Here is a 26,288-nt window from a genome sequence, read left to right on the forward strand (position 1 = left end):
CTTCTTCAAAAGGGTGATAATAGAGATTCTTCCCATTAGAATATATTGTGCCATTAAAACTGAGGGTTGCAATTGCACCCCTATACATCCGAGCCTGCTACTAACAGCCTACTTATTTACTGTTTTTTGGTCATTATCGGGGTCACCACTTTTTACAACTTGAGTGAATTTACTTCCAAGTAACGTTACTTTTGTTTGAGTAAATATTTGTGGCTACTCAAACACACCTCTGACTATCCACTTAGCATGTTTATGTGTTGTTGTTGTTGTTGTTTGCTTCATACCTGCTGTCTGGGAGAACACTGCTGCGGTGCTGCACTGGACGTCGTTATTGGTCCATCCAACTCTCTCCAGACACACTCGTCTGTCACGAAGCAAAGGCTGGACTGCAGCTCTGCGTTTGTCTTGTGCTTGACAGAGGCGATCTTGCAGAGGCGGTGCGTTTTTGCATTAAAACTTTCTTCCACAGTGGCCGCAGTTGGAACCTTGGAAGGCAAACATTTTTGAGTCGCTAGCTAGTGACGTCACTTGTGCTGCTGTCTTCTTCTTCTTCTTTATTTAGTTGTTTGCGGCGGGCTGCTGGCCAATGCAAGGCGTATGCTGACACCTACTGTATCCGTGGTGTTATTGCATTATGCCTCTGAGAAATGTAACGCACTACATTCTTGAAATCAGTCCAGACTAGAGGGAAAAAGCATAAATAAAATAAAATAAAAAATATTATGTAATAAATTCATAATATATATTTTATATATATATATGTTATAAAGCCTCTCCCCTGTTTCCAAAATAAACTGAGAATGGTCACCATGGGAGAAATGGAAAACGTGTGTCTGTATCCACCACTAGATGGCGGCATTAATCTAGTCTACACCACTTCTACTTCCAAACCGTTTGAGTTGTGTGCACCGTCTCTTCCTCCTCTCTCCTTACAGGCATCTGCTTTGGCATTTCAGGTTCTGTTACCTAAAATAATGCACACAGGCCTACGGAAAACAGATTAAACTAATTAAACTAATGGCTGTGTTATCACTTAAGGAAATTGCAGAAAGCTGTTGTTTTTGTTGTTTTTGCCAACCTAGTGTTTTGATCAAAATTAAATGTTTTTTTTTTTTTTCCTGGCCTGCCAGAATTATCCACTGAATGTCGAGACACCACTTGCATAAAAATAGAAGCATTCCTTCATTTTGAATTATATTGCATAAGGATTCGGGCTTGCCTGCAGCAGTATGGAAGCTGTTTCCATCCTTGTAAAGTCTTTTCACTTTGTGCCGAGTTGGAGCCAGACACCTCAAAATGCAGAGAAAATGACAGATGGAGATACTCAGGGAGCGAGGGAAGAGCAGATTTGTAGTGACAGGCCGCCTTGGTCGGAAGTTGTAAGATTGTTTTGCATAACCTTGCTCTACTTCCATGGAAACCAGTTTATGTCCAGAAGGGAAAATAGACAAGGGGGAAAAACATGTTTACAACTACAGGCATATCAAATCCATCTTACAACCAGAGCATAGTGAGTGAGCGCATCTTTGAGTCATCCTCCTAAAATACGGACCATCAACAATGACTTTCTGCCCATTGTAAAAAACAAACAAAAAAACAGGTGGTCCAGTATCCTGTATCGAAATAATAGCATAGAAAACACGGTTTTAAACTATAGTGTTTATAATATGTACAATGTAATTTTAATGTAGCTTAGTAGTCTACACACAAACACCATACACATCCAGTCAACGCTTCATAAACAACAACAACACAGTCTCCACACAAAGGTGGATCAGGCTGGCATGAGGCTGCAGTCTTACAGTATTTGTCATGTAGGTCTGTCATACTTTGGAGTAGGCTATCAGGTGAAAGATGGGGGGAAATAGTAAATAGTTTCCGCAAGTCTTACAAAATCTTTGCATTCATCTTGGATTCAATAACTCAAATATTTCAGGATTTAGCCATTTCATTTCAATGTATTCGAGTGCATTAACTTGAGATTTATCAAAGTATTTTTTATTTTACTCAAAGACAGCCGTGATTATGGTCCTCATTCACCATGGATCTTGTATTGATGATGGGTCCGCCCACTGCCGACTTCCATCAGGAAAAAAGAATGTAATAACCTGGTCATTCATGTTATTGAGGTAGTCAGCTGACCTTTCTTTAACATTGCTTTACACGCTAATTATTCAATTGGAGCAGAAGTTCAACCATGCCGAGGTGTCAAATTGGGACCTGATATTACGTCACATCACCTGCAACTTACCTGCTGCTCCACTGAGGAAAGCATTAATGTTGGTCATCATCCAACTACATCTGTATACTTGAAAAAACTGCACTTTGCACACATTCCATAATAGTAAACACTACGTGCTTAATGCTTATAGTATCAGAGACTAATATGTCCCTATCGATTTTGCATTCTACTCTTATGGAGGTAGTTTTATATACCTGTATATATTTTCATAAATTGTGACTTTATTCTTTCATCATAACTCATAGTTTTTATCCTCTTTTTGGTCAAGTAAGCTGAATGAAAATTTCCCCTTGGAGATCAATAAAGTCTTCATCAAGTTATCTAAAATCAATTTAGGTGGTGAAAGTACCTTTTAGATAACGGTTTTGTCACTAAAAATGCATCTGCTTTCCATTAGACTCCTAAAAGTGAAAAATAAGTTCTAGTTATTATTTATGGACTAGTACAAATAGGCTCTTTCATTCAGTATGAAATAATCCTGAAGCTATACTTCATTAATTTTAGCCTGAATGACACTGAGGTTGCGTAACTTTGCTCTAATCTTTCAGAAGACAAACGACCCCCTCTTGACTCTTAATAGTATGGGTCTCGTAAGTAATCTCATAGGACAAAGAAACCACTTCTTCACATGCAAATCACTATTATAGAGATCAAGACCATGCCTTGGCAAAGAGCACTCCAGATTAGACAGCGTGGACTTGCGGGAAGCCAGATGTAGAATTTGTTTTTGAAGCAGAAACAGACTCATTTCTAAAGTGTCTGAAAGCCTCTTAGTGCCAAAACATACACACCGCAAACGTACACGTGCCAGTCATCCTCACAAAAGCTAAATCTACCTCAGGGAGAGCTTAAGCCTTTCCTCTTATTATCCCTCTGACATGTCCTCAAAAGATCGCTCCTTCATGTAAAAATAGCACTTCCTTGAAGTCTTTTTCCTCATCAAATTAGGAAACACAAGGTAGTTCTGAACCGTTTTTGTTTCCCAAGTTTTGTATTTTAGTTTAAAAATAAATAAAGTTATAAAAAATATTCCGTATACCCTGTCAGTGCCCATGCACCTCCATGTTTCCTCTCCCCCTGGTTGGGAAATAGTATTGGTAAATTATTTAATCAAATATTTTGGCATGTTTTGGTATAGAACTAGGGGTTGGCTAAAAGTACTCCATAGGCCAATTTCACAGCCTTGATTAGAACAACAAAATGAAGCCCCCTTATTTTTCATCATTTAGTTTTTAATCCTGTATAATCTTTTACAAGAGCTGCCATGACTTACTTTTTTCTTTTCTTCTTTATTTACTTTTGCATTTTCTTTCTCTTGTAATCAAAATGTTTCCTCATTTCAAAGAACACTTTCAGGGAAACTGCAACATCTGACTGTATAGCATGTACAGTGGGAAGAAAAAGTAAGTACCGTTTGGAATTTCTCACATTTCTGCTTAAATTGGTCACTATATGTGGTCTGATCTTCATCAAAATCATAAGAATGATTAAACTGTGTCTGTTTAAACTAATACCACCCAAACATTTACATTTGATCATATTTTTATTGGCCCTAACATGTAAACATTCACTAGACAACATGGAATAAGTAAGTGCACCGCCTGAATCTCACTGAACTGCAGTAGTTTTGTCCAAGATTCATCCTGATCGTCGTGAGCGTCTAATCTGCAAATACAGGAAAGCAGTTATTGCTACAAAAGAAGGATCAGGGGTTCACTTACTTATTCCATGCCCTGAGGCAACAAAACAACCCCAGACCATGATTCTCCCTGCACCAGACTTCACAGTGAGGATAGGGTTTTGTTGTTGATGTGCGGTTCCATTTTTCCTCCGCACGACGTTGTGTGTTCCTCCCAAACTATTCAACTTTGGATGCACTTGGATGCTCCACAGCACTACCGGCAAAATATACAGTGGACTGATGGACCCAAAGTTAAATAGTTTGGGAGGAACACACAACGTCAAAAATGTTTGATTGTTTTAGTTTAAGCCGACACTGTTTACTCAATCTTATGACTGTGATGAAAATCAGACCACATTTAGTGAACAATTTAGGCAGAAACGTGAGAAATTCCAAACGGCGCACAGCACTTACTTTTCTTCCCATTGTATGTCCAGGCCAGGGGCGGACTGGCCATGTGTCCATTCTGGAAGAGCACATAAGGGCCACTGGCTCTAGGGCCACCGGTCCAGCCTTAACCGAGCTTTACCCAAATATAAAAGCTAAAAAGAAAAGCATCAAAATAGCGGCAAAAAAGAGGATGAAAAGAAAACAAAAATGTGCCAGAAAAGCAACAAAAAAGTGACAAAAAACGTGATGAAAAGTCAACAAAAACACGACAACAAAGCAACGAAAAAAGCAACAAAAATATGACAAAAAATGCGGCGACTTGACAAAAAGTTACAATCACTTTTGTAGGTCTCAGCTTTCAAATGGTGGTGTTACACTGTTGCTCTCCAGTCGAGAAGCTTTTAGATTTGGGTGAAGCCGAACTGGAGAAAATTCGCTCCGGTAAGGCGGGTGGTAAGTGCACATTTACGCTAATTTGGGCCAGGCTGGTCAGAGTCCAGGGCTGTTTTTCAGTCCCAGTCCGCCCCTGGTCCAGGCTATAGGGCTATGCAAGATATATATATAATTGTCCCAATGCATCATTTTACAGCTCATCAATAAGTGGTGATGTATGTCTCCTACTTTTCTATTTGGGCTCTTGCTCTGTCCCAACATTTGACAGCTCTGTTGCATGTATATGTCATGCGTTTCTACTGCAGATCATACAAGGCAAACTCATCTCAATCGTTTTCACTTTGGTTCTAGTCCACCCACTAAAGCGACGACCAAAACGGCACAATTCATTTGGTATAGTCAGTCGCTAATTTAACCAGAACCTTTATAAGGAAGTTCTTGGTGAATCCAGGCTAATCAAGAACAACTTTTTCCTTCTTTCTCCCCCCTCAAACCCTCACTGGCCTATTAAAGAAGCGCAGTGAGCAGCCAATCCGCGGCGCGCACTGCTCTGTTCCGCTAATCATGGATTAGCCACAACTGACTGCAGTCCACAGCTCTGGGAGGGAGAGGTAGTCATTGCCATTCACTACTCAGCTTGTGTTTGTATTATTAGCTCAGTTGGATTTGGGATTGGGTGATTTCTCTCTCTCCCTCTCTCTCTCTCTCTTTGCACTGCGTATGTTTGGTAGGCAGCACATCTCAGGTAGAGGAGGGTATACGACAATCCAGAGGAATCCTGACGCTGCGCTCTGGTCAGGTAGGACTGGACTGATGGCTCTACAATTGTAATCCGCGCTGCTGTTGTATCTGCGCGCTTCGCATCGTTTTTTTTTTTTTTGTGTGTGTCTTTCTCCTCTTCTCGTCGCGATGTACAAGACCGCCAATTACCCCACGGTGGATCCTGCGCCCACCATCATGCACGGGACTTGGTTTGCCACGGGGTGCCGTGAAAACACGCCCGTGGCCGTGGAGAGACCTAAGAAAAAGGCGTTCAGCTTGGTCAAAATCATGTCTCTGAGCAACAAGAAAGGGCACGACAAGCCTCCGCACCACCACAACAACAACATGCCGTTCACCATCCACTGTACCATCGGCAAAGAGATCAAGCACATATGCAGCAACTGCAGCCGAGGGAACGACACACAAGACGGTGAGTCTGAGAGAGAGCGAGGACCACTGTAGCCCTGCGGTACTGCCTCCCCTGCGCTCATAATATGGCCTTGTTGCTGTATTGAGCAGGTTCTTCTGTGATGTAGGCCTACTTTGTTCCTCTGTGCGTCCGTGTGATGCTTGGCTGTAGGCTGAAGTGGGTCAGTTTGTGGTACAGTGCGGCTGCTGTGGGATCAGTTCTGAACTGGATCAGAACTTCTTTCCGGAGCGACCTGTTGTCTCTCCTTTAAAATGCATTGGTCCGTATGTGCCTGGTCTGTGTGCAGATGTAGTCATGCTGATGCCTTCTGGATCATGTTGGCACTCACTGTTGTTTGAGAGCCTTTCAGTTTCTTGTCATTACATCATCACTCAGCCATCTTAGTATGCAAACAGTGTCCTTTTAATTAGAACCAAACTTATTGCATGTTACATTTCTCTGTGAAATAGTTTCTCTGCTTTTCAGATCAGCTGATGTAATATGGGTATATTCTGATACACCCACAGCCTGAGCAAATAATTATGAATTTGATATATATATATATATTTTGAGATGTGTTGAATATGTCTTCATAATGTCCCAGTGTTAAATGCAGACACTACCATTTTAATAAAGTGACTTGACTCTATTGGCTTCAAACAGTATTGGATGCAGCTCTATTAATAGACTGGTGTGATGGCAGGAGCAGTAAGAAAGTTGCCTTTGAGGCACTGGAGCGTCCAAGTAATGGAGCGTGCTGGGACTGATTTTCTCTGCATTACTGTCACATTGTTTAGCATGTATTCCCCATGCCCTGGGGAGGTGACTGGTCTGTGCTGTGATAGCTCTGTGTTGGCAAACACCATTAGAGTGAATGTAATACTGTCATGCAAAAAAAGGCACCCAGTAGATTACCACACAGAGTCCCGGTAATGGTGTGATGCAATGAGGAGCCGGTGAACGTAACTCATTAGGAAAAGGTCAATGCTCTGCACACTGATTCGGGTCTTGTGCTTCTGAGTGCTTGTATATGCACAATTTGAATGCAGCAGAAATAATGTAAAACAAAACTGTTTTCTTTTTAGACACTTTGCATCAATGTGATTTGCAGCTTGACTTTAGAAACAAAGTGCTTTGATCTCATTCACACACCTTCTGCTAGAGTGACACAGGTTTGAGTCCAGGTTTGGTCATTTCTCTCTCCCTTCATCTCCCATTTTCCACTGCGCTTGGAAGACGCATGATTACTTTGTTCTAATTATAATTGAAATGTGGCCTACAACTTGAGTTATCTTTTCTGCTTTGTTCCAATTTATGTCGTAGAATCAAGACCTAATCCAGGGCAAGGCAAGGAATAACCAAAATATCCTCAAAACAAGATAATCATGTCTAAGAAATTAGTTGGGACTTGAATTGCAGAAGAATACAAACATGAGGCGCACAGCAGCACAAGCACCCCAGTTTGATAACCTCTGTCCTATCCATCCTATTTTACGTATCACTTTCCTCCCCAGTCTGACACACATTCTGCACCTCTCTCGCCTGCTAGCACCTCCTCTGCACCTTCATATCAACTAGACCTTGTTTTCTCCTCCCCCTTCTGACTCTGACTCTCTCTCTCTCTTCAGCTGAGGAAGCCGAACGATTAGCCGCCATGCGCTCGGAGTCCATGCTGACTGGCACCCACACACCGCCCATTCGCCGTCGGAGCAAGTTTGCCACTCTGGGACGCCTCCTCAAGCCCTGGAAATGGAGGAAGAAGAAGAGTGACAAGTTCAAGCAAACCTCGGCCGGTATGTGTTCAAACAAGCACTAAAGCACTAAAACATGCACTAAAGCACTAAAACATGATACTAGTGCACTTTTCTAAAGGTGCTGCCCTAAAATTGGCTCCTCCTTTGCACCTGCATTACCATTAACATGGTAATGCAGGTAACTAGGCGCACAGATACCCAATCCCACGTAGATGTAGCCGTTGTCATGGCTACATCCCAAATCTTCTTTGGTTTTATTGCTGCATTCATGTGAACTGGGGAGCTTGTTTTTTCTGAGATGTGATGTCATTGTCCCCAGTTGGTTTGCGTTCATTTGCTTTTCATGTCGGAAAGTGGAGCTTTTTTTCTTTGTCACTGATGAGCGCTTAACTGAGCTAACCATTTGAATTTGGCATTAGCATCTCAAAAGCGAAAATATTCTTCTCTTGATGTTGGCCATTTCTCTCGCCAATATGTTAACGACAGTGCACACGAAACTCAAGAACATTGCTGAGTTTAAGTTGTTTAAAAAGCTCACATGAAACAACAACTGCACAAATCGGTTGATTTCCGCAGTCAGGTGCAGAAGTCTGTTTTCCTGTTGTTTTTCCCATTAAGCCAGTGTTCATGTGCATTTTCCAACAGGGAAAAACGTTTCCCCAATTCCAGAGGACCACATGAACCACATGAAGTTATATGATTTCAATTTTAGTTGGAGTACTATTTTTACTTTACTTATGCAAATGTTATCCTTAACTTGAGTAAAAAATCTTATGTCTTACCTTGTTTTGTTTTCCTTTGTCAATAAAGTGTGTAGTTTCTCTGGGGTGATTGAAATGGATTCTACCAAAATGCAGTGTTGGGAGTTCCAAGTCTCTTTAGCGCTGCTTTGATCTTGTTTTTTGCTGTTGTCAGGCCCACAGAAGGGCACACCGCCTGTGTGTGTGTGTGTGTGTGTGTGTGTGTGCGCTTTGTATTTTTTCATTAACCATATTCCAATCCTAGCCTGGATAGCTACCTGCCTTACTCTGTGTACTCTGATACTGATCCGGAGAGACTGGATCTACAGTTGGAAATAACTGGCATTGACTAATCCAAAGCCACACAAACAATACAAACAATGCACAGGTGATGGTTGTACTGTGGCTGCATTAGACGATGATTGTCCTGCTATTAAGTACTGTAATGTATACTTGCCAAAACATGTGGCACTTTGGTGTTTTGCATGTGAGAGGAGCGGGGATGACGGAAAAAAAGCTGATATGTTCACCACATGTCCCCGATCTACTGCACAAACTCCATGAGGAGAACCCAGGGCTTTTGTCCCAATGAGCAGCTCTTCATGCATGACCTGCCTGGGTACCATATGAACGAGCTTGTTTCTAAAAGGCCCAAGAGAACTGAGACCGTGTAACTGTTCATTTTCTTCTGTACCTGTGTAGGTTCATTCCAAATCCAGAAGTGTGGCAAGATAAAACTCCTTTAACAAATCGAATCTCTATGTAGACTGTCTTGCTCTTTTATTTAAGTGCATGCAGTAAGTCAAGCGGCTTGCCAGGCTACCACAGTTAACGGTCAGTACAGTATTTAAACTGGAAGGGACATTGTGCTCCTGTTTAGAGGCTAATTGAGTTAGCATGTTGCTGGTGTGAATTTGTTGAGTGAATCAGCACGTCCTGTTAGCTCCTCTCTGTCTTATTTTCCAAACAACTCTTGACGCAAAGTTATGAGAGCATGAGACTTTTTGTGCTTTTTCCATCTCGTATAATCAAATCTGAAGTAATTAGATTGGGCCTCTTCCATACAGGCTGCACAAAATTCCTTGGTCACCGTCTGTAATTGTGTTTGTGAATTTGCCTGAATGATACTAGTTTCAAACAGGAAACATTAGTAGCCACTGAAAATGAGTCACTGTTGCAAATTACCACTTAATTACCTACCTTTCTTTCTTACACATTGCGAGATGAGGGCTAGATTTTAGATCAACCATTCATCATGCTAGTGCTGGTACACTCTGGTGGGCTTTTGCGTCTTAACCGCTGTAATTATGGACGACTTTGTTGCTCACTGTAGTCCGCGTTTACCCTCAACTGCATTCTAGTCTATTTCAAGTTCAGGTTATGAAATGTACGCAAACCCCGATGCTGCGTGGGAAAGCTGTCCACTCACTTGTGTCTTCACATGCGCTGTACAATCAAATGCACTGCGCTAAAAAGGGGGCATTGATTCCGGGGATTTCGGATTGGAGCCGTGGTTAAAAAAGCTCTTTCATTCTATTGTTATCCACTTATTTTGTTTGCCTCATGCCGCTCTCTGTAAACACTGCTTTTGTTTTGCCCACTCCTTTTGATGGCGGATTACGACTTCAGCGTATCTCGCAGGGGAGCTGGGGGGACGTTTGTTTTTCCCGTTGGAAAGCTTGGGCAGGTGCTTCACATGACGACGTGCCAGTGCGTTTAGGCCTGTCACATCCATTTGGGCGCCCACTGTCGTAGCGAGTTCTGCAAAGCCCATATAAGCAAATGCGAGCGTGGTGCAGAGGAGCGGAACAGTCCCGACGACTGCGGATCAGTGCAACCCATTCACATGACTGGAAGTAGCTCCGAGATTTCCTTCCTGGATGTTGTAAAGACGGGAGATGAACGACTAATAGAAATCTAATGGGAATAAATTGGACCGGCTGTATAAAATGGATTCAAAGATTATACAAGTTATTTCAACTTCTCTGAAAAGAACAAAACCTTCTTTGCCTTACAATAGAGATGGCCCTATTTGTTTAAACACCTATGCAGATGTGTCTTCTCCGAAACGTTAACATTTGTGTATGTAATGAATAACTGAAATTACTTGACAAATTAGGGGCGCATTCACTCATGATGTATGAATTCCATAGCCATCGTCCCGTCAATCAAACAGGCCGCATATGACAATTCAGGCTGTGAACGATCGTATTTGCAAGATGTGAGAATTTGCTACTTTTTAACGCAATGCCAAACAAAGGAAACAAATCAAAAGTGCACTTTTCCCTCCCATTTTATCAACGGGGCTGACTGACCAAGTTTGGAAAAATAACTCTGTATCTGTATCCAGTATAAATGTACATTTTAAATCTGTCCAAGTGCCTAATGATGTGAGAAGACTGAAATCTGCTAAATTAATGCAAGAACCGTTTGCATTTCAGAACTTACAAAATTGACTGAGCGAGCAGTTTTGTTACTTTGTTGTTATGTTGTTGAGTGAGGAAATTATATCCCCAAAACAATTGAAGTCTTTTTAAAATGGCGTAAACTGCGTACACACAAATTGAATCAACAGCCCATCCCATGCACGTGTAGGGCTGCCTGCCGAGCACGGACTTTCTGATTAATAGAACAGAACATTAAAGTTTCAGTGCAGGTTTTGAAGGCAGGTCCAGTGAGCGGTCCTGGTTAAAAGCCTCCACTTTGAGCTACAGCGCCTCGGGCTGCTGCCGGGGCGTGTTCTGACTATCTGGGTCACTTTGCAGACGAATATACTTTCCCTGGCACTAAAAAATGCTAAGCGTTTTGCACATCAATGCAGACAGCTCTTGCAGATGCCAGTTTAATTTGATATGCTCTTAGCCGAGTCTCTCGAATAAGGCTCCAACCCTGGTTCTGATTTTCACAGTTGGACACTGCAGCGCCAACTTCCAGCGAATCGGACTCAAGATGGTCCAGAGGAGGAGGTTGTTTGTGCTGAAGTCAATTCAAAGGGGCCATGTTCAAAGACGTTACAGGTGCTTGTTGGTATATTACAAGAACATAAGGAGAATGGTTTAACCTTGTGCAGTGACGGGTACTGTGAGCTTTGTTTTTGTCAGCGCAACCATTAAATATTTACTAAAGCTGATAACTTGGGAAAAGACTTGAATTTGTACCTTTTTAACGGGGGGGGGAAATCTTTCCAGAGTTTGTAAAGGCTTCTGTTTGACTCACAATTTTCCCTCATATTGACCGATCGCAATTTTTGATCAATCCAATTTTATTCTGTTTAATATTGAATAAACAAATTTAACATTAGTGAAGGCAAGTTTATTTGTTGAGCACATCTCATACACAAGGCAATTCAAAGTGCTTCACAGTTGCATAAAATTACAAGAAAGCAGGTAAAAGCAATAAAACATCAACATAAAAATTGATTAATTACCGTAAAAGGCAAGAGCGCAGATAAAATACTTTCAGTTTTCATATGCGCCGGTAAAAATAACTGTTTTCAGCCTGGATTTGAACATTGTCAGAGTTGAGGCCTGTCTCACATCCTCATGAAGACTATTCCAGATTTTAGCTGCATGAAACCGAAACAAAACTGTTCAGGTCTGAGTCCATGATTGCTCCTAGATTTCTAACCTGATTTTTCGGTTTTAGAGAGACACTCAAGGTGACTGATAACATATTCTTTTTGTGTGTGTGTGGGCCAAAAACAATGATCTCAGTTTTGGTTGAGTTTAGTTGGAGAAAGTTGTTTTTCATCCACAAACTGATCTGTTGGATGCAGTAATCTATCTCCAGGCCCATGTTCCCCTGCCATCAGTGACACATAGACCTGAGTGTCATCTGCGTAGTTGTGGTAAGACACATTCATTATTGCTGTTTATTAGCTGACCCAATGGAAGCATGTACACGTTGAATAAGAGGGGTCCCATGATTGACCCCTGGGGGACTCCACAGGTCATGGCAATTTTGTCTGAGACACAGTTGCCAATTTCGACAAAGTACGTCCTGTCCTCGAGAAAGGACTTGAACCAGTTTAAAGCAGCATCAGAGATTCCCACCCAGTTTTCTAACCTGTGAAGTAAGATCCTGTGGTCCACTGTGTCAAAGGCAGCGCTCTGCACAGACTTTGGGTAATTCATCAAGGTAACATGTACATGAACTCAGACTGGAGATAACCTCTTCGATTGTTTTGTTTCTAAGGGCTGTTTTCATCCCCATTTTCAGCACTTTGCAAACTGCTTGCTTTTTAAACTGTTTTATAGATCTATAAATTCAATTAACATTTAGATTGACTTTTACAAATGAGGTTCCAGAAAATAGACAACAAGTTTTCCATTCCTCCCTCTCAAGTTTGAGCTACTTTAGTCACATTATTGGGTGGATTTGATAGGATTTTGATAGGATAGGAGCTCGGAGTAGAGTCGTTGCTCCTTCACGTCGAAAGGAGCCAGAGGGAGGTGTTCCAGGCATGTCCTAGTGGGACAAGGCCTCGTGGAAGACCCAGGACACGGTGGTGGGACTATGGGCCAGATCTTGTGGCGGCGCACGGGGCGGCGCAGGCTCTTGGCGAATTATTTTCCGAGTGGCGGCGCTGTATGTGCCATTCGCCTCCCCCACCTGTGAGGGGGCGTCACAAGAGGAGGCGACTGCACTGATGGAAACACGGCTGACATTCACTTCCTCGTTTACATTGCGCTGTCTTGCGTTCTTTCTTAAGCCTTAGGCTCTCACAGGTCAAACTAAAAACTTTATTTACCCCATCATGAGCTAAACCATGTTCACGTCTCGAGAGAAAAAGAGCTACAGCGTCCGCTGTGGCGCGGATCGGCCCGCGCTTGGCGTGAACGCGAAGCAAAACAAAAGCACATGTTCACCCCCCACTCCCACACAACCACTCTCCTGGACGCGGAGTCGATCTGGTTGGAGGAAAATGTGTGTGTCTCAACCCACTTAAATGCGCCAAGTCTGGAGTGGCAAGATCACAAAGTGCGCTCCGACTGAGCGCAAAATGTCACGCTATCGTCTCCGTTTTGATGCACAAGATCGGGCCCAATGTCTCCGAGCTGGCCTGGTGTCGCCTCGGGGTCCCCCCAGAACAGCTGGAGGAGGTGTGCGTGGACCGGGAAGTTTGGGCATCTCTGCTGAGACTGCTGCCCCCGCGACCCGGCCCCGGATAAAGCGGAAGAAAATGGATGGATTTGATAGGATTCTATAAAAAAAATTATTAACAGCACTGCCCTAGGTACCATTTAGCAATATAAAATGTAATGCACCTTTTATCAAGAGATCTCTTCTACACTGTGGGATAAAGACGGCCATGGTAGAGCTTATAAAAATTTGCCCATTCTGCATTTCACCTCCTTTGGGAAATGTGCTTTCTTAGCCCCCCACACTATTAGTACGTAGCAGGAGGCCAGTTGTGCATAATTTATTTTGGAGTTGCCTGAAATAACTTTATATATATATATCCTTTTTTGTTTCGTTTTACTTGCTTTGGGCTTCAACTTGCTCCTGTTTTTCCTCCACTGCACTTTTCTGATGAAATGAACATGTAACTTCTAACACATTCATTAAAAATTAAATGAATCTTTCTATTCCAGCGTAAGGCAGTGTCAAGAGATGCTGTTGTGGGTTATAATTTCAGCATAAGAGCTGCACAATATATCGCCAAATTATTATAGTTCTGTAATTTCACAAAATCACAGACCTCTTTTGCTAAAGCTTAAAACAAAAATATATGACTGAATATATAGTTAAGTTCAGTTTTAGTCATTTTATATCCTACTTACTTGCTTTAAATACAGTAATGTTTTTATCTTTTTTCTCATATTGTGCAGCCCTAATCTGAGCTTTTATTGGATATTTTCGCTCCTGAACCACATTGTGTTCAGCAAATCCGGCGCATCGTCATGAGGTGTTTTGATTTAATGGAGTTACACAACCCTGGACATTCCCGGACTGGGGGTTATGTCATAAAGCTTTGAGTAATTACTTCTGATATGGGGATGGGACGGTTGCATAATCCCTAAAACATGAATACGTTCATTTGCATCCCCCGTAACCTTGAACATAATAGGCAATAGTTATCATATTGTTTCGCCTAAATTCTTGAATAAATATGTTGAACCATCTCCATGACTATGTCCAACAAACCTTCCTACAAATTCCTTCTTCGATTCAATTTTCCACTTCCTTGGGCTCACCTAGTCCTGCCTTTTGTTACTTATTTGCTGAAAATTCTAGTCATGTTCGCCTCACATAAAAATCTCCTCTCCTCTCTGGCTAATTCCTTGCCCCAAGCTAGTATCATGCGCACTCACATTGAAAAACGTTTTGAAGTTCAGGGTGATATTGAGCATCTGGTTTCCCAAAGCGGGCTGTCTGTTGATAATTCGGTGTTATTTAGAAGACTCAAATGTTCAGTCTTGCGGAGCTATCTTGTTTGCCATTTGTATTCAGTTTGTATCGGAGCTCATTTGGCATTTAAAGGTGAAAGAGTAGCAATGAGAAATATGTTATTGCAGCTTTTCTGGTGTTGTTGTGATCACATTTATACACAGTGCAAGTGCGGGTCCGGTTGGGCAAGTTTCACACATCATTGGACTCAGAGATGATGCGAGTGGTCCGAGTTCAGATGCCAGATGAAGCCAGCCCCTAGTGGAAAAGAGTGGAACTTAAACAAACCCACTACATTAGTGATGTGAACGTTTCTGTTGGTCACAGCCAATATAATATAATAATCCAATATAATGTTGTTTAGCATGTTTTGAATTACATCAGGTGAGAAGAAACGTTTGTATAACGTTAGCATGCTTTTAGCTAACTGTTGTAGCATTAGCAGTGTTGTTTACATACGACTTTATTCAGCTAGAAACGCTCTGATGTTGAAAGTTGTAGTTTTTTCATAAAACATTTTTGGGGACATAGAGGGATAGTTCTATTAAGTTCAGACTCGCTCATTTGGCACAGCAACAGTTAAAAATATGTACCTCTACATAAGTCACTTCCTGTCCAATAAGGAAGAAAAATAATGAACATCACAACTTTGAGCACTATTTTTTTTGCTAAAATTGTGTCTATTGTGTCTAATGTGTCACATGCACTTAAAACAATTCGCTTATTGTGACCATTTTGAATTTCCATTTGCTTGTGATTAATAGTGCCATGAAGAGCCTCACTGTCACTAAGGGAAATACAAACCAGAGATCGATCTATTTTGATCAAAACTCGTGGCTCCTTGTGGCACAACCTGTGATCTCTCTTGATGTCGTCACAAGCTACGGAAGCCTGCCGGGACATTCTTCCTCCTATCTGCTCAAGAGTCGTTCTGGTCTTTAATTCGTTTCCATGCAGAGCTCGATTGTGGGTTTACTGGTGTGATTTCATTGTGCCTTTGTTGGACCCGCTGTATGAAGATGTGAAGTGCCTAATAACTTTAGAAGGCTAAAAATAGATGCACGCTGGAGCTGTGGGGCAAGTTGCACTGTGCATAATTTATTAGCATGAGAAGTGCTTTTCTCCAGCCCTAAATTCCCATTCATACACATGCTAGTCATGAATGGTGTTTGGATTTGTTTTGTATTATCAAATTGTATTGGAAAGGTCTTTGTCTGCGTATTCAAGATACTGAGGGACAAGACTGAAGTACTGAAGTAATGCAATTACTTTTCCCACCCTTTTCCATGACATCGTAGGGTCTTTAAATCAGCACTTATGTGAGGCGACATCATAGCATATACTGTATTTCACATTAATTTATTATTTTATTTTATTTTACTTGTCATCAGAGGGTGATTGTTGAGGGTGGAAGTTGGTCACAAAATAATCTTTTGATAAAATTCAATCCCACTGTGAAACTTTCTGCTCAAGTCGGCTATTGTTGCAATGCAATCAATTTTAGAGTTTGCATTTGACAATCAATGCAAAGCTCTAGCATCTAATTTCCTGCTTTAGACTTCTTTTGCAAGTTATTTACACACATTTAGAAACTATATGAACGGTATAGCTGCATGCACGGATGGATTTACATTTTTATCTTATCTGTAGACGTGACAATTTATTGGTTTGCATTCTACTCATGCTTATGCTAATATTATGGATGCAAGTTTCAAAGTCCTTTGTTGCTTTGCTAACTTGATTTAGATAGGTTGCTCATACCATACATTTCTATAATTTCTAATAATCCTTTCGTTAGTTACACCGGCTACACAGATTCATACATTTTCAGAGATTTTAAAGCTGACTTTGTTTTTTAATGCTTTTGCCGAAAGATAAACTGCTTGCTTTCAGTGTTTACATTACATTTTTCCACATTTATTATGTGGATACTTGTTTTGACCTGAAGGGACCCCCACAACAGTACGGTTGTGCACATTTGGGGAAGAGCCTGCAGTTCAAGTTATCTCTCCGTGGCATGAAATTTCTACAAAATGCTAATGCCGTCTGTTCTTTTCTCAGCTTTGGAGAGGAAGATGTCAATGAGGCAGAGCCGAGACGAGCTGATCAAAAGAGGAGTGCTTAAGGAGATTTTCGAAAAAGGTGAGCTCTCTGATGCATTCCTGATGGTAACTTTAAAAAAAAAAAAAATAACGAAGTTGGGGAGTGAAATGTAGGATGTCTCTATTTCTTCATCTGCCTCATTAATCAGCCTGTGAAGTGCCCTCTTTGAGATTAGGACCTGGGACATTTGGAGATATCATCTTTCATTACAGAAACTTTGTTCTTTCTTTTTTTGATCGCGATTTGATGCGCTCTGGTCAGCCCGTTTTCAAAGCTCCACCGTGTAAAAGGAGATGCCAACGGGGCGTCCTGTGCCCCTGGACATCACGTAATTGGGCTAACTAAAGAAAGCCACTGACTTTGTGTAAGGCGGTAATGGAGTCATTAAAGAGAGAACGCACTGGAATCCATTACAGTATGCGATATGCTCATTTGACACTCAGAATCCATCCCTGCCATCCATGCCAATTTAATTTGAGTAGATTTCTGAGTAATCAATGCAGATATTTGGTTTGATAATATGGTTCAGGACTTTACACATTAAGGGCCAGATCTTGTGGCGGCGCACGGGGCGGCGCAGGCTCTTGGCGAATTATTTTCCGAGTGGCGGAGCTATATGTGCCATTCGCCTCCGCCACCTGTGAGGGGGCGTCACAAGAGGAGGCGACTGCACTGATGGAAACACGGCTGACATTCACTTCCTCGTTTACATTGCGCTGTCTTGCGTTCTTTCTTAAGCCTTAGGCTCTCACAGGTCGCACTAAAAACTTTATTTACCCCATCGTGAGCTAAACCATGTTCACGTCTCGAGAGAAAAAGAGCTACAGCGTCCGCTGTGGCGCGGATCGGCCCGCGCTTGGCGTGAACGCGAAGCAAAACAAAAGCACATGTTCACCCCCCACTCCCACACAACCACTCTCCTGGACGCGGAGTCGATCTGGTTGGAGGAAAATGTGTGTGTCTCAACCCACTTAAATGCGCCAAGTCTGGAGTGGCAAGATCACAAAGTGCGCTCCGACTGAGCGCAAAATGTCACGCTATCGTCTCCGTTTTGATGCACAAGATCGGGCCCTAAGCCTCATCTCCAACAAATTCGAAATTACACTTCTCCAATACCAGATTTCATAAGTAACAGGAAAAATAATTCTCATAGCATGAAAAGGTTTACTTGTATGCGTTCATGTGATTTTCAATCCTAGTTTTATCTAGTTTCGGTGAAAGGCGGGCCCTGCAGTGACAACCCAGTTTGTGTGATGTTCAATGTCTTTGCAAACCTTTTCTCATTCTGTCCCCTGCTCATTATCAAAGACGAGCCGCTCCACTATGGCAAGTCTTTAAATATGTCAAGCTCAAAATAGATCTGGTTCTTAAAATATCACCGGCCTGATTGGCTGTCGGATTGTAATCTGCTTTGATCTGAACGACACCTATGTTTGACACACTTACTTTGGAATTATGTGACAAACGAGTGCACAAACAAGTGCCGCAAAGTGCAGTTTGCCAAATGTGGACCGTTAAGGTACTTATTGCCCACATCCTGTATACTGGTCCTCATCTGACTACAGTGTATCAAGCAGGTCTAGTACAAAGCAAAGTGAAACGGCTATTGACAGGCCTGTCACGATAATCGACTTAAGTACATTGTGTTTCATTCAGTTTCATGCGTATTGCAACTTGTGAGTTATTAAAGATATGTTTAAAGGGATATTTCAGGATTTTTGACATAGGGCCTCATTTCCTAGTTATCCAGAGTGTTGTTGATTTCTGGAGATATATATATATATTTTTTTTTTAAATTCATGCAGTCCTGATCTTTGAAGAGTTTAGTGGTGCTTTTGTTTGTTTACCTGCGGCCGGCATTACTACACGTGGAGTTCATAAAGGAGCTTTCTACAAATCAGATATGGCAACATTTGGAGGACTACCCCATGATTTTGAAGAGGTTTATAATGCAGGCTACTGGTTACCATAGAGATGCGCTAGTCTAGCACTAGTTTAGCACCACTAAACTCTTCAATATAGAGTTTAGAATTAAAAAATATATATATATCTCCAGAAATCAACAACACTCTGGATAACTAGGAAATGAGGCCCTATGTCAAAAATCCTGAAATATCCCTTTAATAAGATAAGGACTTGTAGGACAGAGAGAATTCTGAGATTTTTTTTTTTTTTTAAGTTAGTTTCAGTGCCATCGCGTCGTCCTGAATAATATTGTTTATTGCTGCCAAATTGCCATCTTTTTCTAAGACAGGTGTCGTATGCAAATACTTTCCTGCCTCAATATATGGGACTTGAAATTGTGTTATCGCGACAGGCCTTCATATTGCTCGTTTTATTCTATGCTCAAAACACTTTGCTGCATTTTAGGACTGTCCTCCTCAACCTATAATGATGCATAAAGAGACACCTCCGGATTTGTGTTTTCTATTTCCAATTTTTTTAATTCTATTTCAAAATATGTTTAAGGCAAATTCTTTTATTAGGATAAACAATATGTTGAGCGCTTAAGGTGTACAATAGTTTTTATCAGGCCAGCTGAGTGCAGTAAATGTACAACTACTACGCCTCTACAATAAACCGGACATAAGTTAGTAATAAACGCCTCTACTTATTTTTATGTAACTTTTTTTTTTATGATTCTTGTCTTGTTGCTAACTCAAAGACTCTGTTTTTTTGTCAGCAACAGTGGAGTTCCGGTCGTCCATGGATGGCGGTGTCTGCACTCAGGAGCCCCCCCTCAAGTCGTCCATGATTTTGCCCTCAAAGAAGTCCGTCACTTTCCCCTGTGATCGGCTGGAACCCCCCGCCAAGCCCCTGCTGTACCACAAGCAGCCACCAGCTCTGCCGCCCAAGCCCTTCTCCAGGCTACCCAGCCACAGCACAGGTAAAAGCCCTCACTTCTGTCGTCCCCGTAGATGCAGCTTGAATAAACAGTAGAAAGCGCGATGCATTGGTGGTGCATTGTTGTGTAATGCTATAATTTTAAAGTAAACATATATTTTTTAAAAGCTGAACCATGATGTTGAAAATGATTGGTGCTGAAATCCTTTTTGACTTCTCAGAGCGCACAAACACAGCCATCCGTTTTGCCTGTACCTGCGCTCCAACACATGTGCAGTGGATTATTGTAGTCTCATTAAATCCCCCTGAGGTTCTGCCCTCCAAGCTGTCTGTCACTCTCAATCTGTCTGTCACAGAAGTGGCATTACTCTGGCCTAAATCCAGCCACTGTGACGTCTGAGCCGCTCTCATCAGACAGGTCCACTCCAGACAGTGTATAGGACTGGGACGACTGCAGACAATGGGCTGGGCAGGCTAATTGTGAATCAAATGCAATTTACTGCCATCAGTTGAATGTTTTGTTTAGGCCAAAATGCTTGTGTAATATCCCAGGATTATCGTATATTCTCCTTGATTCTCCTGATTGAGTTTTGATGTCCAAAACGTGCATCAAAAGCAACACCATCTTAGTTTGATGCCAAGTCCCTCTGCTACATTTTTGTATTCCAAATGTACTTTCTTGTGCTTTATTTATGTAAGTGTAAACCAAAGGAGAGTAATGGTTTGGCTTGTTTTGACTTGACAATTTTCATTCATTTTAATCAAATTCTTCATTTAGCTTTAAAGAGTGACTCAAGGAAAGTGAAATCTGGTTATTAAAGTGTCATTTATCATCTTTTCAGTATTAGGTTGTGCCTGCACTTTAGTACAGATTTAAATATTGTAAACTGGACTGGGTTTATTGACTAGAGGACTTCTTCCCGCTGTTGTTGTCAAAATATATGACTAGTTAAATGCACAATGTTAATAACGAGCGAGAAGAAGCTGGTAAAAACATTCTCAATTCAATCAACCTTGTTCAGGTCACGATGTTTGAATCTTTATTACTATGGAAAACGACTGAGAGCCTACACAATTTATTGTTTCCACTGGACTTTAAAGCATTAAACAACCTTTAATGAATTGTGCCAAAATTAAGGAATTAAATGTAATTGATTTAACCTGGCATTAAAGCAGAACTAAGTGACTTGTGCCCCTCGAGGCCATAAGCGCCACTGCAGGTGTCGTAGCATGTTTTTTTACTCATTAATTGTCCGTGAGAGTAAATACTACGCTGAGAGAAAAGACAAAGGGAGAGAGGGATGTTGTACATCCAATTACACAATGGAGATCTTTTTTTTTTTCTCTCAAACTTGGCTGTAAATACTGTTCAAGTGGCGCTAGCCCACAGTTGGCTTTACCCATTAGCCTGGTAGCTTCTTCCATTAGTGTGTATTGGGGCCACCGGCTCACGTTGCAAGCATGGTTTTCTGGCCAGAGACACCAGGGGATATGAAAGACCCCCCCCCACCACCACCATTCATCCCATTAACACTTGTATTAACCCCAGATATTTTTTGTGTTGTCCTATTTACTTTACAATTTCACATTTCCCCTCCTTTCTCTGTTGCTAAAATAAAATATTTGTCCATTAAAGCTGCCCTCAGCTACTCCATTTTGTTGACCCGGAATTGTTGTATTGTTGTATTGTTGTACAGCAAGCTAACTTGGGCACACAAGATTCATGAGATTTCTGTTTATCATTGAATTCATCATCAGTGCAGCATGTGCAGCCTGGTGAGAGGATGGAGGGGGCAGAGCAGTGTTCACAACTGACACCCACTGATAATAAAAATTCTTAAAGACGTACCTGAGGGTAGCTGTAATATGGCAGTAAAAAACATAACGTTTTCTGCGACCTGCACAAACATCTGTGTCTGCAGTGGCTTTTTTTACCTTGTATTGTAACAGTCTTATAGTCTCCCATAGAGTGGACCTGTTTAACCTTAGTTTTTTCTTTAAAGTTGGTATAAAACATGTATTGAACTGGATTTGACATGTAATCAGAGCAATGTGATCTTGTATTGAGATTGCGCCATCACTTTTTTCCCTCTTCTTTAGATTCTTGCCAGCTGAAGTTACCCGGCCTGCCCGGGGGTAAGCACTCTCCCCCCTTGCCGCCGAAGAAGGTGATGATCTGCGTGCCTCATGATTCTTCCCCCTCGCCCATCCCCCTGAGCGGCCACTCCCAGCGGTGCACCCCTCCGCATGTACTGCCCTCCCTGCACAACACCCTCCTGCCCTCTCACCTCATGGGCCTGTCCGCGCTGCACCATCCGCTCCAGCTGCAGTACGGGAGTCTGCACACGCCCAGCCGCATCATCGAGGAGCTCAATAAAACCCTGGCGCTGTCCATGCAGCGGTTCGAGAGGTCAGTGGACGCCACACTGTCGACGATCAATTTCTACTTTTAGGTCACAGCCAATCACAATTTTATTCACTTTGAATTTGTCTACAGATCTGACACGAGAGGGGGCAGGTTGTTGATGATGGTGCCTTTTAGTCAAAGTGTTGATCTAACATTTGCATTTGGAGACACGTTAGCACAAATGGCTCAGAGCACATAATGTTTTTGGCTAACTTCCTGTTGGCCAAGATTGAGTAAAGACCACTTCCTGTCCACATTTTAATGTAGATCAAAAATCAAATAAAAGTTAAAGACAACTTAAGTAAATGTCAAGCCGAGTATGTTTTATAATAATTCATTCAGAAAGTGGTGGTATTTTACTGTTTGTTGGTGCTAAAATAACGTTAGCCTTTAGCTTCAAGGCTAAAACACTCGACTAGTCCGGGATAGAACGCTCAATTCAAACAGGTCCGGGAAGCCGTTGTGTAAAAGAAGAACATATTTGTAGGAACATGCTTGGACAGTCACCTGGATTTCTGTGATTTCTTCCTAGGACGTTAAAAAATGACTGTTATTAAATGCTCAACTTAATGATAATCTTCATTATTTGCATTGTGTTTCTGTAATGGTATATTCTGTAAATCTTAAAACACACCTTTAAACAGGGCACAGGGCCTCTAAAATAAAGAAATAAGACCATGTGGCATCGCCTTTTCACTCTTTTTACATCAAAATGAGTCAACCTTGATGTTCATTTAGTGTATCGGAGGTGACATGTCTGTTATGAGACTCATCCTAACATTATTGAGGTCATCCTGCTCTGTTGCCCTGGCGCACAGGTCTAAACCAGCACACTGTGCCTCTCCTAGGGCAGTGTGGCCTCGTTCTGAACTGGAGTATTTGTGGGACAGTGCATGGAGTAGGCGTCCTCCAGTGTTTGGCCTGACATAACATCAGCAGCTGCACTCTGCTTCTTATTGCAGGAAAGGGGCCGGGGATTGGGCATTATGTAACAATCTACATTAGGATCGCTATTTTCTCCGGAGCCATTTGGACAGGGATAAGGAAGTAATGATCCTAACTTTGAATACAATTATTCTAAAAGCCGGTGCTTATGCAACAGTGGCTCAGGAAGCTGCGGATGAATCAATCCATCAAATGTGCCACTTGTTAAACATTTCTGCGTGAAAGAATTTCAAAGGGCTTTAGTCTTTATCCTATACTGTGGATGTTTTTGAGGTAGAATCCACCTGTTCATATAACATTTGGTCTTGATCTCTGCTCACTAAATGCATGTGTTTTTGTACTGCAGCTCTGCATTGCACAGCAGCAGTCAGTGCACCCCTCTGGACCGCAGAGAAGTGCCCTCGGTCATTATAGACTATGAAGAGGACAAGGAGAACCTGCCCAATGAGTCGGACTACGAGGACCTGCCCAGTCTGTACAAGGACGAGCACGACGTGGAGGATGACGACGATGATGATGAAGATGATGATTGTATATTCACGAGTGAGTCTTTTGTGCTCACTAACTAAAAAATATAAAAACATAAAAGACGTATGGCAGGTTGATTCCAAGTAAATTTCTGTTGCTTTAAATTGGGGTAGCATGCACTTTTTAGAGGTTTTTAACATCAAAAACACACTCGGACCCACTTGCACATCTTTGAGTATTCTAAGTTACCAGGACATGCTTTCCTCACCTCTCAATCTCTTGGTAAACTTAATCTGCAGAGTAAAAACACTCGACATAACTTCACTTCAGCCACCCCGGGGCTATTTTTTCCTGTTCTCCATTTATTGAAACAGCTGTGCAGCAGAGGGGAGAAAGAGGAGGGAGAATGGGAGGGACTTAGGAGGAAATATCAAAATCAAGTAAAACTACTGCATATTGATCTTCGTCTGTTTTCGATCAATGTTGCATTTTCTAACCAAAAAAAGTGTAAGATGTGATTTAAGATTATTGCCAAATACCTGCAAAACGAAAACTGTTATATTGGCTCACCCAGGTATTGCAAATCCTTTCTTTTTGTACTTGCCATTATTTTAGTGTTTCATTATAGATGGTATTAATACAATCTTTTGTTTCTCTGAATGATTGTCACGAATGTCCTCTTGCTGAACTCTTGTACTAATTACCCTTTAGGTTCCTTGGCCCAGAAAGTGCTGAGGAAAGACTCCCTGGCCATCAAACTGAGTAACCGTCCGTCCAAGCGAGAGCTGGAGGAGAAGAACATCCTGCCCAGGCAAACGGACGAAGAGAGGCTGGAGTCCAGGCAGCAGATCGGCACCAAACTCACAAGGTAAACCCCCTTTTTAAGAGCCCATGCATTTTTCAAAACTGCAATACTCTTACGCAACACACGCATGCAAGATTTACATGCACGTGTTTACCTCGGGACTCGCCACACCATTTATCGCGAAAAGAAGATATTGTGATTTACAATACAATTTTTTTTCTTCTTGAGTCAGATTTTTGTTTAGAAAGAACTGTGGATATTCACACGTATGCCCCGATGTTAATGATCATTTATGTATTTCAGTGTGAACAATTAACATTAACGCACATTTATAGCCATGGCTAATGTCCGTCTCTGCTAGAATTGCCTTTACAAATCAATACAGTTATAAAACACATTTACAGTAACATTAATTCCAACATCCGCATTTATTTCATTTTTAAAAGCCTCCAGATCCAAGTCCTGTATCAGCTCAGGAGACGACGAGTTCCACTGTTAAGCACCGTGGACAGTAAAGGCTGACCAACGTTTTTTTTTTTCCGAATGGCACGGAGGAGATATTCAAGGAGTATTCAAGCTTAGATTGAATACACATTCTCCAAATTACCGATCACAAGAAGACACTAAAAGCTCTCTCAATTGGAGAGCAACAGTGTAACGCCTCATTTGAAAGCTTCCACCTACAAAACGGAACTTTTTTGCCACGTTGTCGCTGTGTTTTTGGCACATTTTTTAAGCGTTTTTGTCATGTTGTCATCTTGTTTTTTTGGTTTCGCCACGTTTTTGTCACGTGTTTATAGTTGTCCTTGCTCTTTTGTTGCTGTTTTGTCACATTTTTGTTGCATTTTCATCCTTGATTTCTTCTCGTTTGGTCGATTTTTTTCCCCAGAAGCTTTTAGATTTGGGTAAAGCCGACCTGAAGAAAATGAGCTTGAGATTTATATAGTAGGCTGCTTATGCTAATCATACGACAAATAGATTTACCTGAAATGTGTCCAAATGCATACAATTTTAACATGTCCGCTTAACTGCTACTCATTGTAACTTGTTGGTCACTACTGGTAAAAACATCTCATCTGAGTATTTCAGTATGAGCTCTAACATCTGTATTTTACAATATTTTATTTAAAATCTCCTTTGCTTAACCATTACACTATCTGGGATTTTGATGCAGTATGATGACACATGTATGGTGGATACAAGACTGCCTGCTTTCTTTGTGCGTATTGGCAATCTCTGGGATACACTGTACAAACAGAGAACATTGATGCAAATGAAGGATCATAGTGTAAATGAACCTTTTTCACCTACATGTGAATCGCATTGTTCTTGCCAACGCGCAGCCCTTGTTGCTAGGGGCTTGCAGTCACTCTACCCGAGCTTGGACCTGTATCAGTAGCTCTACGCACGTATCTTCAAAAAAACAAAACAAAGGGCTCTCAGTGTTATTCCCTGGCTTCTGAGTGATAAGGATAAACGCTTTATCTCTTCCAAAATGAGGCCTTTAATAAAATGGAGCTGACCTAATTTCTCCTTTGCCAACCCCCCCTCCCCTCCTCTCCTTTCCTTCTCCTGTCTCCTCACTTGCGCGCCCTCTTTCTCTCTCACTCTTTACTTCCTCCCTCGCTTCACTGAATCACCACGGTGATGCCTCTTGTGCCAAACTCTCTCCACCCGACTCCTCCACACACTAGATCAACACGCAGCATCCCCGAGCAAAGAGCTAGCACACACATTGACGCTGTTCATACACGTCGGCCTGCATTATTTTACAAATGCTTCAGAGATGGCCAACAACAAGCCGAGCGTGATCTTTGTGCTGGCCCCAAGCAAGTGCTGAGAACCATGTCCGGAATGGACCAAAAGTAATTGTCGCACATAGTCATTTTAAAGCAGTACTAAGTAACTTGTTTACCTTAATAATCCTTCTCGTAGTCGCTCTGGGGGTAATACAA

General features: G+C 41.8%; 1 protein-coding gene across 3 annotated transcripts in view; it reads left to right on the plus strand.

Annotated features, from left to right (window-relative positions):
* The window catches only part of LOC306972511 (phosphatase and actin regulator 1-like), an 85,264-nt gene that overhangs the window by 48,693 nt on the left and 10,283 nt on the right, over positions 1–26,288 (plus strand). Inside the window, exons 1-7 of one of the 3 annotated variants that reach the window (XM_079569167.1) lie at positions 5,283–5,898; positions 7,506–7,670; positions 16,823–16,903; positions 19,554–19,751; positions 21,809–22,118; positions 23,407–23,603; positions 24,240–24,396. In XM_079569167.1, the coding sequence (XP_079425293.1) occupies positions 5,616–5,898; positions 7,506–7,670; positions 16,823–16,903; positions 19,554–19,751; positions 21,809–22,118; positions 23,407–23,603; positions 24,240–24,396 (1,391 nt within the window). In that variant the 5' untranslated portion in view covers positions 5,283–5,615. Of the gene's footprint in view, positions 1–5,282; positions 5,899–7,505; positions 7,671–16,822; positions 16,904–19,547; positions 19,752–21,808; positions 22,119–23,406; positions 23,604–24,239; positions 24,397–26,288 lie in introns of those variants that run through there. The other 2 variants (XM_079569166.1, XM_079569168.1) reach the window with 2 other exon arrangements.

This window comes from Gobius niger, assembly GCF_951799975.1.
Source record: "Gobius niger genome assembly, chromosome: 13".
Classification (NCBI taxonomy): Eukaryota; Metazoa; Chordata; class Actinopteri; order Gobiiformes; family Gobiidae; genus Gobius; species Gobius niger.